Source organism: Mercenaria mercenaria, chromosome 1 (assembly GCF_021730395.1).
Source record: "Mercenaria mercenaria strain notata chromosome 1, MADL_Memer_1, whole genome shotgun sequence".
Lineage (NCBI taxonomy): Eukaryota > Metazoa > Mollusca > Bivalvia > Venerida > Veneridae > Mercenaria > Mercenaria mercenaria.
Window position 1 is genome coordinate 81,521,603 of NC_069361.1, and position 15,542 is coordinate 81,537,144.

Sequence of the window (15,542 nt, forward strand, 5' to 3'; positions counted from 1 at the left end):
TTCATAAAATATTTGTTGAGGCTATACCCCATTAAAACTGCAAACATTTGAATTATTGCTCCTTATTTGTGACAAATGTACCAGTGGGGTGGGGGTGCACACCCTGTGTCCTACAGACACATTCTAGTTGGTAAATGTGTTTCACCATTTCTGAAAAATATAGGTTGTCCATATTTGAAATATCAAGATACCTTGAGGTTCCTTTAAAAGCTTCAATAATTTCAAATTGTGTTTCAGTGGATAAACTAAGCATGAAATCTCGTTCATAACAGTATAAGAATTAATTAGCAATGAGTGGGGTGCAGTTGGTTCCCATCGGGATACCAATTACTTGTCTGTAAGTTTTATTGCCAAATTTGACAAATATGTTATCTAGTAGAAACCTTAGAGCTTCACAAACCTGATCACAACTCCATAGGTTGTATCTCTTAAATGTACTGTTAGAAAAGAATGCTCTAGTTCATTGCAAGCCAGATACTGTTGTTTATTTGTTCAAGCTTTGCCAAGTTGAACACGTGTGAGAATGTTTGTGTGGCTTGAGATTGTGATGGTCCTCTCAAATGAAGTTGAATAGGAGTGTGTTGAGGGAACAAAGATCACTGAAGATAGTATGTGACTGGTTCTTTTTTTGAAAAGCCATAGTTTGTTCCTTAGCTAGGGGGATGTTGTGCATTAAATTTTTACTTTAACGATTTTTGTCAAGCCATTTGCCCACCACCTATGATGTTTCATGTAATTGTTAGTTCCTTACAGAACAAGTAAGTTCTGGTATGAAACCTAGATCAAAAGGAGAAGTGTCAGCATTAAACACCATATCCAGCATATAAAACTCAGCACCAAGAAAAAAAATTATTGAGCAGCCAGAGCATGTGGCTGCCCAAAGTAGATGGGTGTTCAAGTACAGTTCAGATTAGAAAAAAAAATCAGTTTGGGAAGGTGTGTGACTGGCTGCTCAAGGCAAGTGGCTATTTGATAAAGGTGACTGCAAAGTCATGTTCAGCTGTACAAAAGCAACTTTGTTCATTCCAGGTGCTGGCATCATTGACAAACAGTATGGCACAAGATCGTGTGATTGGCAAGCTACTAAAAATTGGAGTTGACAAGACAGAGCTCAAAGAGGTCATGTTGGAAAAGGTAAAAATATTTGCTTGAACAATGTCTACAGAAGACGATTTCAATTTAAACTTGAATTTTGATATGCCATGCCTGTATTTGGTTGTGAACATCAATATCTTAAAAAATCGGGATGGATCCCTCTACCGTAACATATGATATACCGAATGAGATATATACTATTGAATAAAAAAGTATGTACTTCTGGCATGTGCACAGAGCGTCTGACTTTGGATTTTTTGGAAGAATATGCTTTTTCCTTGTGCCTAATAAGCGTCCACATAACTTGTCTGAACCGCAACGTCTTGCACATCAGTACAAATATGGGCAGTGTTGTTTTTATTCCAAAATCTACCTTTGAATTGATAGGGAATCAATCCTGCGTGAAGCGACGAAAATCAGGATTGATCCCTCTATGGTAACATGTGATATATCGAATGAGATATTTACTGTTGATTTGAAAAATGTGTACTTTGGTCCGTGCCGTCATTAGACAGTTCTTTTCAAATGTTATGGGATGAGTTGAAGTCAGATCCATTCCTGATTGAGGCAGTGCCTTATTTTATATTGTTTCATTTTTAGAAAGTAACATATGAGGGTAGAGACAGTAAGTGGGGTAGGGGTCACCTCTGTCATATTGACACACATCTAGTTTAAACTAAAAGCATTCAATGCCAGAGCTCCGTGAGCCATTGCAAGGGCAGAAATATAAGAAAATGGGATGAATAAGGCAAAAATGCTTTATCAGCACCTTTCAATTGTTGTTTCAGGGTATTACAGTGAATCAGAATTTTCTGTCAGAGGACTTCAAAGCATTGTTTTCAGAGGAGGTAAGTAGAAAAGTTTTCATGAAATGCTGATGATTCCTTTATTTAAAAAAAATGCTGCACATTTTGTATATGCAAATGAGCCTTTTGAATCTACACTTAAGAGCTCAGGAGACTGGGTTCAATTTTGAAATTGACAAATGAGCCATGCCATGAGAAAACCAACATAGTGGCTTTGCGACCAGCATGGATCCACGCAGTCTGGTCAGGATCCATGCTGGTTGCAAAGCCACTATGTTGGTTTTCTCATGGGACGCCTCAAATAGCAAGATTTGATTCTCAGACTGGTTCCCAGTTTTTAGCCATACAAAAGCCAGTACCTGTTGAATGTTAAGTTATCTTGGTGATGTAAGGTTGTACTGAAACAACTTGAATTTATTTGAATTTCCTATCGTTGATAATAACGTTCTTATTTGAATAGACTGATTAGAATTTTCAAACTCACATATTAGATTGTTCAATTGTTTGTTATACATCCGTTTTTAGCTCACCTGAGCCAAAGGCTCATGGTGAGCTTTTGTGACCGCTCAGTGTCTGTCGTCCATTTGTCAACATTTTCTAAAAAAATCTTCTTGAAAACCACAGGACAGAATGACACCAAACTTCACAGGAATGATCCTTGGGGGTCCCCTTTCAAAATTATTGAAAGAATTGAATTCCATGCAGAACTCTGTGACCTACTGACATACTTTTTCGTTTTTGAGGTTACAGTATAGAAATTTGGACCACCTGTATAATTTTTTATACAGATTTCAATACTCATCTTGAATAGTCTTAATCGTGACCTTCTGACCTACTTTCTTGTTTTTGAAGATACAGCATGGAAATTTGGACCACATGTAGAAGTTTTGATACAGATTTCATTATTCATCTTATATATTATTAACTGTGACATACTGACCTACTTTCTTGTTTTTAAAGCTACAGCAAAGAGATTTGGACCATGTGTATAATTTTTTAACAGATTTCAGTACTTATCTTGAAGAATCTTTACCATGACCTTCTCACATAGTTTTTTTTTTGTTTTTGAAGATTTAGGAAAGAAATTTGTTCAAGCAAGCAATTAAACTCAGGTGAGCGATATAGGGCCATCATGGCCCTCTTGTTTAAGATACAGCCTTGAAATTTGGATGACATGTACAATTTTGCATACCGATCTTAAAACTGACTCAGTGACCATGAATTTGTCTTACTGACCGACTTTCTTTATATTTTAAGCATCAGTTTGCCATTTGAAACATGTGGCTCATATTACTCAGTTGACTGATCCAGGGTCATCATGGCCCTCTTGTTTCGTATTATGTGATAACTCATATCCGGAGCATAACTTCATAACCGTTAAAAATATTGACTTTTAAACTTGGGATATAGGTAGATGGAGATGAAACGATGTGCAGAGCACTCGAAATGGCTCTGTAGGTCAAATGTCAAGGTCATTAAGTGAGCTCAGAGGTCAAAACTGTCCATCATATTTCGTATCCGGAGCATAACTTATTAACATTTCAAGATAATGCCTTCAAACTTGGCATGTAGGTGATGAGATGATGTGCAGAAAACATGAACTTGGTCTTTAGGTTTACGGTCAAGGTCACAGTTTGAGCTCAACGGTCAAATCTATCCGTCATATTTAGTGTCTGGAGCATAACTTATTAACCATTTAAGATATTTACTTTTAAATTGGGATATACCGTCCATCTGCGCTTATAAGATGACCTATTGAGGCTTACATTTTATGCCCCCGAAGGGAGGCATATAGTTTTTGAACCATCTGTCGGTCTGTCGGTCTGTCCGCAATTTTCGTTTCCGGTCCATATCTTTGTCATCGATGGATGGATTTTCAAATAACTTGGCATGAATGTGTACCACAGTAAGACGACGTGCAGTGCGCAAGACCCAGATTCGTAGCTCAAAGGTCAAGGTCACACTTAGACGTTAAAGGATAGTGCATTGATGGGCATGTCCGGTCCATATCTTTGTCATCGATGGATGGATTTTCAAATAACTTGGCAAGAATGTGTACCACAGTAAAACGACGTGCAGTGCGCAAGACCCAGGTCCATAGCTCAAAGGTCAAGGTCACACTTAGACGTTAAAGGATAATGCATTGATGGGCATGTCCGGTCCATATCTTTGTCATCCATGGATGGATTTTCAAATAACTTGGCATTAATGTGTACCACAGTAAGACGACGTGTCCTGCGCAAGACCCAGGTCCGTAGCTCAAAGGTCAAGGTCATACTTAGATGTTAAAGGATAGTGCATTGTTGGGCGTGTCCGGTCCATATCTTTGTCATCGATGGATGGATTTTCAAATAACTTGGCATGAATGTGTACCACAGTAAGACGACGTGCTGTGCGCAAGACCCAGGTCCATAGCTCAAAGGTCAAGGTCACACTTAGACGTTAAAGGATAGTGCATTGATGGGCATGTCCGGTCCATATCTTTGTCATCGATGGATGGATTTTCAAATAACTTGACAAGAATGTGTACCACAGTAAAACGACGTGCAGTGCGCAAGACCCAGGTCCGTAGCTCAAAGGTCAAGGTCACACTTAGACGTTAAAGGATAATGCATTGATGGGCATGTCCGGTCCATATCTTTGTCATCCATGGATGGATTTTGAAACAACTTGGCATTAATGTGTACCACAGTAAGACGACGTGTCCTGCACAAGACCCAGGTCCGTAGCTCAAAGGTCAAGATCATACTTAGATGTTAAAGGATAGTGCATTGATGGGCGTGTCCGGTCCATATCTTTGTCATCGATGGATGGATTTTCAAATAACTTGGCATGAATGTGTACCACAATAAGACGACGTGTCACACGCAAGACCCAGGTCCGTAGCTCAAAGGTCAAGGTCACACTTAGACGTTAAAGATCATTTTTCATGATAGTGCATTGATGGGCATGTCCGGTCCATATCTTTGTCATTCATGCATGGATTTTAAAATAACTATGCATGAATGTGTGACACTGTAAGACGATGTGTCGCGCGCAAGACCCAGCTCTGTAGGTCAAAGGTACTAAACTCTAACATCGGCCATAACTATTCATTCAAAGTGCCATCGGGGGCATATGTCATCCTACGGAGACAGCTCTTGTTTACCTTTAATTTCCAACTCGTCTTATATGCAAGTGCAAAAGCAAGACCCAAAATTGTCAGAATAAGTGGATCAAAAACATATCCAAGTTTTTTTCTTAGCCAGTATCGGGGTAGAAATTCTGCGAAAATGGAGAAATTTCTATCAATAACGGAACTTTAACATTTTTACAGGAAAATCCTCAACTTGTACTGAAATATCCTTGCAAAACAATAGAAAATTGTATATTCACGTGATGCACTGAAACAGCGTTCGTCTAAAATGAAACAGGAAATGGAATATAGTAATTGGATATGTCTAAACTATTAACGAAACGGATGTTAAAACGATCACGATAGATCGACGTAGTGTGAACCGCTAGTATTATATTTACCTGTTTACAGTTGCTTTGAGTCAATATAGCACAAAACGAACATTTAAAAATACGAAACCCCATTAGAGAAAAAAAAAAGCAATGGTGGAATGTTTATATGTTATTATTTATTTTGTAAACTTTTTTTACGATTGTCGACTGCTACACAATAGTAACAGTTATCATGATTTGAAAGATAATTGTCAATTGGGAGATACTAGGAAGCGCGTTACAATTAGATGACACTAATTGATAGAGTGACACCTGTCATAATTTATTACCTGTTAGGTGTTTGAGATTCAATCAATACCCCGAGGCACAGATAATGCTGTTGTTAGAATGTGCAAACATGTATAATCAGGCATCAATCTAAACAATTTTTAGCAGTTTTCCATAACCTTTTACATTTTTTACGTCTTTTTAGCACTGTCGATATTGGCTTCAATGTTTTACTTCAAATTTATATCCGTTGTCCATCTGTCAGCCCGTCATCGTAACTCGTGTAATGTCCGTAATAGAAATAGTATAATTCTTAGATACACAGAAGTATATCTTCTTTAACTATGTTACTCCAATTTTTTGCCTATTATAAGTCTGCTGTAATCTTTGGTCACGTTGATCAGGTATCGATAATGAAACGCACGAACAAACAGTTTATTCAGTCAAGACATGAAATACATGGCATTATATGGTAAATATAATAATCGTGCTTATAGAAAGTCATCCTTGACTTCAGAACTGTATTCATACTTAATGAACCGTTGTACCTGAAATATTTAAAGCAGTAGATTATTAAGTTATTATGTTACAAACAACGTAATCAAAAAGCATTTATAGCATTATGAAACTGCTGATGATCGACCCCTGTCACTTTTAAAGCGTCATCAAAAATATTTGTAGCAGAAACAAACTGCCGATCAACGATCCATGTCAGTTTTACAATTTAGGTGATAAAAATCAATCACAGCATTAACAAACTGCTGACCATCTCCGTCAATTATACACCTCGTCTTATATGCGAGTGTCAGCAAAATTCATGATTTTTTCGGATCATAGTTAGGGTCTCGTCTTATGGGCGAATAGTCTTATAAGCTCAGACGGACGGTAGGTAGGTGGTGATAAGACCATGTGCAGAGTGCATGAACCAGGGTGGTAGAACAAAGGACAAGATCAAAACTGCCCATTATATTTTGTGTACAGAGCATAACTAAAATATCAAGGTATTGACTTGAAACTTGGAATATAGGCAGGTCGTGATGTGATGATGTGCAGACTGTAACAATCTTCATTACATCCTCCCAATAACCCCCCATCGCACATCTCTCACCAAAAAATCTTTCAATTTTGCTTCCGTCCTCTGCTGATATAACTCTTTGAGCATATATTGCCCCGCTTGACGGAGATCTTGTGTATATGATTTATTTCCTTTCATTATCAGGTCATTGTGAAGTCATTCAAGCTTTTGTGGCACACAAAGATATAAAAGTAGTTTTATCTTTATCGTCTTGATTGTTAATCTTTGCTTTTCTTTTCAGGAACTGGTAAAAGTCAGTCGAAAGATGTACAGTTCAGTGAGTATTTTCATCTTCCTCCTTCATTAGCTCACCTGTCACATAGTGACAAGGTGAGCTTTTGTGATCACCCTTCGTCCGTCGTCTGTCGTCTGTGCGTCCGTCAGTCCGTCCGTCCGTCAACAATTTCTTGTCTGCACGATAGTGGTTTCATTTATAATTTTATTTTAACCAAACTTGCACATAACTTGTATCACCATAAGATCTCGGTTCCTTTCTTGAACTGGCCACATCCCAGTATGGGTTCCAGAGTTATGGCCCCTGAAAGGGCCAGAAATAGCTATTTTGACCTTGTCTGCACAATAGCAGCTTTATTTATGATTTGATTTTTACCAAACTGGCACACAACTTGTATCACCATAAGATCTTGGTTCCTTTCTTGAACTGGCCAGATTCCAATATGGGTTCCAGAGTTATGGCCCCTGAAAGGGCCAGAATTAGCTATTTTGACCTTGTCTGCATAATAGCAGCTTCATTTATGATTTTATTTTAACCAAACTTGCACACAACTTGTATCACTATAAGATCACGGTTCCTTTCTTGAACTGGCGAGATCTCATTATGGGTTCCAGAGTTATGGCCCCTGAAAGGGCCAAAATTAGCTATTTTGACCTTGTCTGCACAATAGCAGCGTCATTTATGATTTTAATTAAATCAAACTTGCAAAAAACCTGTGTCGCCATAAGATCTTGGTTCCTTTCTTGAAATGGCCAGATTCCGTCATGGGTTCCAGATATGGCCACCTAAAGGTCCAAAATTGGTTATTTTGGCTTTTGCAGCCATATAGAGACTTCATTTATGGTTTGATTTGATACAAACTTCCAAAATATCTTCAACAACAATAAATCTTGGATTCCATGACAAATCAGATCCAGTCGTAGGTTCCAGAGTTATTTTATATCTGATTACCTCCCCTGATTGTAATCAAAATGAATTTATATCAGTAAATACTTATAGGACTTATTTGAAATGTCATTATTGTCATTAGTTGGACTGAGCCAATCAGGGTAGATAACTATGGACTGATTTTATGTCAAATTACCTCCCTTTATTTCAAATTAAAATGGGTATGTCTCCATAACTAATGAAGATACTGATCTGAACTTTATTAATGTCAACAGATTTATTTGGCAGATCCTTCTTTTGTTCACTTACAATAATTTTCTTTTTAATTACTTCCCTTTTACGTTACTATAAACAGCTTATTTTTAGTAACTTTTTTATTACTGGCTGTAGAGAAAAACCGAGACCACTTTTCTGTGGTACAACATGGATGGTACCTCCAATTTTTAGGTGTATTTTGACATATCTGTACCTTTTTAAAAAAAAAATTTTCTTTTAGGTTAAATTTCTTCCCTTTCTTTCCTGTCCTTTGGACTTAGATATTTTTTTTGAGGACCTTCTTGTCCTCAAGTGCAATGATAACAGGTGAGCGATTTAGGGCCATCATGGCCCTCTTGTTTTAATAAGCTCGTCAATTGGAAAGAGTAAGAGTAAAATTACAAAAAGAATGCTTTCTTATAGAAAGAAAGATAAATGACTCCCTATTCAATAAGTCACAGTCTGATTCTTGTTCAGTATTGACTGTGTCTCCTGATAGTGTCAAGGTCGTTAATTACCTTGTGACCTCTCTAGAGGCCATACTTTTCAATGGATCTTCATGAAAGTTATTCAGAATGTTCACCTTGGTGATATCTAGGTCAAGTTCGAAACTGGGTCACGTGCCATCAAAAACTAGGTCAGTAGGTCAAATAATAAAAAAACCTTGTGACCTCTCTAGAGGCCATATTTTTCACTGGATCTGTATGAAAGTTGGTCAGAATGTTCATCTTGATGATACCTAGGTCAAATTCGAAACTGGGTTAACTGCAATCAAAAACTAGGTCAGTAGGTCTAAAAATAGAAAAACCTTGTGACCTCTTTAGAGGCCATACTTATGAATGGATCTTCATGAAAATTGGTCAGAATGTTCACCTTGATGATATCTAGGTCAAGTTCGAAACTGGGTTACATGCCATCAATAACTAGGTCAGTAGGTCAGATAATAAAAAAACCTTGTGACCACTCTAGAGGCCATATTTTTCATGGGATCTGTATGAAAATTGGTTAGAATTTTTATCTTGATGATATCTAGGTCAAGTTCGAAACTGGTTCAACTGCGGTCAAAAACTAGGTCAGTAGGTCAAAAAATAGAAAAACCTTGTGACCTCTCTAGAAGCCATACTTTTGAATGGATCTTCATGAAAATTGGTCAGAATGTTCACCTTGATGGTATCTAGGTCAGTTTTGAAACTGGGTCACGTTCCATCAATAACTAGGTCAGTAGGTCAAATAATAAAAAATCTTGTGACCTGTCCAGAGGCCATATTTTTCAGTGGATCTTCATGAAAATTGGTTAGAATTTTTATCTTGATGATGTCTAGGTCAGATTCAACACTGGGTCACATGAGCTGAAAAGCTAGGTCTCTGTTTAATCTTCTTGTCTGAAAGTTCAAGGCTTAAGCCTTTGATATTTGGTATGTAGCATTGCTTAGTGGTTCTCTAACAAGATTGTTCAAATTGTGCCCCTGGGGTGAAAAGAGGCCCCGCCCCGGGGGTCATTTGTAAATGAGTTATATAAGAAAATATACTTCAAAAATTATCTGATCAAATTTCCTAGACTGTTTAATTACTCATCTTTAATGTTCTAAGCCCTGACCTACTGACCTACTTTCTTGTTTTTGAAGCTACAGCAAAAAGATTTGGACCACATGTATAATGTTTGATACAGATTTCAATACTCATCTTGAATAGTCTTAATCATGACCTACTGACCTACTTTTTCGTTTTTGAAGTTACAGTATAGAAATTTGGACCACCTGTATAAATTTTTATACAGATTTCAACACTCATCTTGAATAGTCTTAATTATGACCTTCTGAACTACTTTCTTGTTTTTGAAGATACAGCATGGAAATTTGGACTACATGTAGAACTTTTGATACAGATTTCAATACTCATCTTAAATATTATTAACCCTGACCTACTGACCTACTTTCTTGTTTTTGAAGCTACAGCAAAGAGATTTGGACCACCTGTATATTTTTTTTAACAGATTTCAGTACTTATCTTGAAAAATCTTTACCATGACCTTCTCACCTAGTTTGTTTTTGTTTTTGAAGCTTTAGCAAAGAAATTTGTTCAAGCAAGCAATTAAACATAGGTGAGCGATATAGGGCCATCATGGCCCTCTTGTCTCTGTTGTTACTTGATAGATTTGCTTCACACTTAAAATAGTTATACCTCATCATTACCCGCATCATATGACACAAGGGCCATAGCTCCTTGACCAATCTTTTATGAATTATTGCCCCCTTTTTACTTAAGAGTTTCAGGTTAATGTTTTAGGCCTAGGATCATGAAAGTTGATAGGGAGGTTGGTCATGACAAGCAGATCCCTACTGATTTTGAGGTCAGTAGGTCAAAGGTCAAGGTCAAAGTGACCAGGAACAGTTAAACGGTTTCCAGATGATAACTCAAGAACGCTTGGGCCTAGGATCATAAAAATTGATAGGGAGGTTGGTCATGACCAGCAGATGATCCCTATTGATTTTGAGATCAGTTGGTCAAAGGTCAAAGTCACATTGACCCCGGAGCAGTTAAATGGTTTCTGGATGATCTCAAGAACGCTTGGGTCTAGGATCATGAAAGTTAATAGGGAAGTTGGTCATGACCAGCAGATGACACCTATTGATTTTGAGGTCAGTAGATTAAAGGTCAAGGTCAAAGTGACCGGGAATGGTTAAACCAATTCTGGATGATAACTTGAGAACATTTGGGCCTAGGATCACGAAACTTGATAGGGAGGTTGGTCATGACCAGCAGATGACCCTTAATGATTTAGAGGTCAGTAGGTCAAAGGTCAAGTTCACAGTGACCCAGAACAGTTAAACCATTTCCAAACATAACTTGAGAACTCTTGGGCTTAGGATCACGAAACTTGATAGGGAGATTGATCATGCCCGGCAGATGACCCCTATTGATTTTGAGGTCAGCAGGTCAGTGATGTAGGTCACATTGACCCAGAATGGTAGAAGTTTTTTTTGCCAAATAACTAAAGAATGCTTTGGTCTAAGATCACATTTGATACGGAGGTCACTTATGACCCATGATCATTGATTTGAGGTCTGTACGTCAAACGTCCAGTGCACAGTGACCAAATAATTTATGTTCCTTGTGCAGTTAATGAATGCATCAAGAGGGTCATTTCGTGTTCTATGAGCTCATGTTACCTAATGGGTTTGATTCAAGCTGAAAGTAGTTGTTCCTCGTTTTCAGCCATATGATACATGTATGTTAGATAGTTCATTGCTCTTGCAGAAATATTCCATGTATTATGTCTCCTTTTATGCTTAGTTAATGTTTTTGATGTACTTTTACTTACCTCTGTTATGACATTTGATTCTATTGATAGCTCCAGCTTCCTCAGTAGAGCCCTATTTTGCTATCCAGCATTTATATAGTCAGGCACTGGCTCACCTGTGACTGCTCTTGTTAGCTCACCTGAGCAATGCTCATGGTGAGCTATTGTGATCACACTGTGTCCGTCGTGCATCCTCTGTCCGTCCGTCGTCAACAATTTTGTTTAAAAGACATCTCTTCCGAAACCACTGAATTGATTTTGATGAAAACTTGGCGTGGATGTTCCTTGTCCTCTAACAGTTCCACTTGGTTGCACATAGGGGCCGCCAGAGCTAAAAATAGACAAATCTTTAAACAACATCTCCTAAACCGATGGTCTGATTTTGAAATAATTTCACACAAATGGTCCTTATGTCACCCTTTACCAAGATTATTCTAATTATATCGATTGTCAAAAATTGTGGCCACCAAGGGGCATGGTTACTTTTCCCTATATGTATATAGTGGAAATAAAAAAAATCTTCTTGTGTTAAACTGCTGGCCCGATTTTAAAGTAATTTCACACAAATGGTCCTTGTGTGACCCTCTACCAAGATTGTTCAAATGATTTGTCAAAAAAACATCGCCGCCAGAGGGCGTGGTCTCTTTTCGTTATATGTATATAGTGAAAAGTTTAAAAATATTTTAAGTGTAAAACTGCTAGCCTGATTTTGAAATAATTTTACACAAATGGTTCTTGTGTGACCTTCTACAAATAGTGTTCAAATTTTTCTGATTTGTCAAAAAACATGGCCGCCAGAGGGTGTGGTCACTTTTCACCAACAATTTCTTTAAACAACATCTCCTCCAAAACCATTGAATGGATTACACAAATGATCTCTGGGTAGCCCTCTTTCAAAGTTGTTCAAATGATTCCAGTTCGTTGAACATACGGATCATTTTTCAGCTATCAGACTTTAAAAACCTTTTCTCTAGAGCTTTGTTATTTGGCATGTGATATAAGGGTTTGACTCTCTACCATACTTATGAAAATTATTGTCCTAAGGTAAAAAAAAAAAAATGACCAGGCTCTTGTGTCTGACATGTGCTTACTAAAGGCTTTTATATAAGAAAGTTTGAAAGTCTTCTCTGAATCAATTATAGCTAGAGCCTTGATATTTGGCGTGTGATATCAGATTTGTAATATCTACCATAATTGTTCAAATTATTGCCCTAGGTTCAAAACTATGTGAGACATGTATATAATATAGGCTAGCAGAGGAGAAACCTAACTCTGTACTTATACAAACACACTTGAAGCCTTGTACACAGGTGAGCGCTTTAGGGTCAATGACCCTCTTGTTTTTCATAATCTCACTAAAAATAATTTTTATGTATTATTACCTTCAGAATGAGTTGAGGAACATGACATTCAGGGAACTGGAGGCAGTTGAGGACATATATGGAAACAACCAACTATATAAATGTTGTTTACTTGAGAAAAGCTTTATTGAAAAGGTAGAAATGAAATTTTTAAAAGAAGTTGTTTTGCATATATTTTCTAAATTTGTTATATTTTTCAACAAAAAAAATGTTGCAACGTCGTTAGGACTCAAGATGGTGTCCCACAAGTACTGTTGTAGTAAGATCTAATTCAATAAGACAGCCTCTTAACCCTTACCATGCTGGACATGATTGGTTCTGCTTTTGCGACCAGTGTAGATCAAGATCATCCTACACATCCGTGCAGTCTGATCATGATCTGCACTGATCACTATTCAGTCAGTATCTTTTTGGTAAGCACCCCTTTTAACAGTTAATGGTACTGCCAAGATTGGAAGATAGACAAGTTCATTATAGAAATTTAGCAGGGTAAAGGTTAAGGATGCCTTAAATATCACAGTAGAAAAGTATAAATAAAATATGGAAACCTTTACCCTGTGAACTCCCCTTTGACTAAGAAGTCGTACTGCAAAAATTGAACGATAGATCAGTCTATTTTAGATGTTTAGCAGTGTAAAAGTTAAAAATGTGTCTGAATATATCTATAGAAATGAATGAGTTTTGAACTAAAGTTTTTAAGCAGTCTGATTTTGCAGTGATAAATTTGTTTGAACATTATTTAAATGAAGAAGACAAAATACACATGCCTTTGCACCTCACATTTTGAGACTTTGTCTTTATATACTATCTTGTTATCTCTGCACTAAAAGTGGATGTATTGTTTGTCTTCTTTGAAATAAGTTTGTCAGTCAATACTTGGTATTATTGAACTTTATGAATATTTACATAGGTAATTGAGGACAGTTTTGCTTCTAAAATCAAGGACTGTACAAACAGAATGTGAAAAGCTGTGGGTGGGACATTAAAGCAGTGGTTCATCTCAATTATCTAGAATTTTATCTTTCTTGTCTGAAATAAATACTTGACAATGTGTAAACTGGTTGTTAAGAATGCTTGCTTTCATTTGATTGTCATAATGTATGGTACCATTGTTTGCAAAATTTAATGGAGCCACTCCTACAGCATTACCTCCCTTGGACTTTACAAAAGTAAAATCACTTTGTATCCCTATCTGGCCTTCTAACAACATGTCCCTGACATGAAAATTGTAGGCATTCCTGATGCTACTCTTTATGGCTTTGAATTCCACCCAGTCTTCTGTATTTACTATGTGACAAGCCTGTCCTAAGTGCTTCCTTTATCTTTCTTAATTGATCTGTTCTGTTTATTCACAACTGTCTGTATCAAATTGATGAGAACTTAGAAGGTAAATAGTTAGTCATGAGTTTTTAGCCCAGCTATTTAAAGAATAGGTGAATATTTTAGATTCGCCCATACGCCCTAGTCTGCTTCAACTTCAAGGCTGGCGTCCCAATTTGGTTTAGTGTTTGTTCATGAGCTTTTAGGTTTGCAGTCAACTTTAAGAGGTACAAGTTCACAGTTCTCTGGCTTGAAAATTCATTAAAAATTATTGTGTTATCAATCAAGAAACCAGCATATCCATCTTTTGAATTGTTCCTTTACACCTCAATGCCATTGCCCGCTTCTGGCATTGAGGTGACAAATGATATATTTTATTGAAAACATCTACGTATTTTTTCCTCTGTTTAATACAGAAATTGAAAACATACAAAAGAACTAAAAAATCTGTGGAAATATCTAAAATACACACTTTGCCATTGATGGTGTATTAAGCAGCAAAGTTACCGGCTTGTTGCGCTGAGATGCCAGATGATATATTTATTGAAAATATTCATATACAATGCACTGTGAAATCATTAACATTCATGGGGACAAATTTTTGTGGATTTCGTGGTTGAGTTAATTGGTTGTATAAAATCCAAACAGTCAAGTCAATTTTCCATTCATTTTATGTTCAGAAGTTAATACCCCAAGATTCTTATCCCTATGAAATAGCCATTTTGTTTCAAACCATGATATTTAATGATTTCACAGTAAGAAAGAGTCTAACAATTTTTGCCTGGCCACTCTTACAGGAATGGAAAACATTCAAAAGAACTCTAGAATCTTTAGACATGTCCAAAGTACACTCTTTTCCACTGGTGGTGTATAGAGCAGCTCAGTTTTACTTGAGAAAAGAAAAAAATTTGCAGATGGCTTTGCAGGAGTTTGACCGTCTACAGAGGTAACGCATTACCTTTTTCAGTTTTATTTGTTATGGCATGCCTTCAAGAAGATAGGTTAAAGAAAATGGGATATTTTGTTTTGTTCAATGTTGGTACATTGGTCCATCTGTTAGTAGACCATTTGGGTTTTTGATCCATAGCTGGGGAATGCTTGGTCTTACAATAGTCAAACTTTATAGGATGATTCTCTGTGGTTGTTAAATGACCTGAGCTGCACCATGAGAAAATCAACGTAGTACGTTTGCGACCAGCATGGATCCAGACCAACCTGCGCAGGATTCATGCTGTTTGCTTTCAAAGTTTATTGCATTTAGAGAAACCGGATGTGTAGGCTGGTCTGGATCCATGCTGGTCGCAAAGCCACTATGTTTGTTTTCTCATGGTGCGGCTTACCTGTACTTCTTAGCTCACCTGAGCGAAAGGCTCAGAGTGAGCTATTGTGACATCTCCTCCTAAACCATCATGCCAATTTTGATGAAACTTCACAGGGATGATCCTTGGATGGTCTTCTTTCAGAATTGTTCAAAGAATTGAATTCTGTACAG

At 37.1% G+C, this 15,542-nt stretch overlaps 1 protein-coding gene across 2 annotated transcripts in view; it reads left to right on the top strand.

Annotated features, from left to right (window-relative positions):
* Positions 1–15,542, top strand: part of LOC123532363 (leucine-rich PPR motif-containing protein, mitochondrial-like) — a 134,068-nt gene that overhangs the window by 51,343 nt on the left and 67,183 nt on the right. For both annotated transcript variants that reach the window (XM_045313785.2, XM_045313793.2), the window contains exons 18-22: positions 1,030–1,134; positions 1,884–1,943; positions 6,932–6,967; positions 12,758–12,865; positions 14,848–14,996. In XM_045313785.2, coding sequence (XP_045169720.2) covers positions 1,030–1,134; positions 1,884–1,943; positions 6,932–6,967; positions 12,758–12,865; positions 14,848–14,996 — 458 coding nt within the window. The remainder of the gene's footprint in view (positions 1–1,029; positions 1,135–1,883; positions 1,944–6,931; positions 6,968–12,757; positions 12,866–14,847; positions 14,997–15,542) is intronic.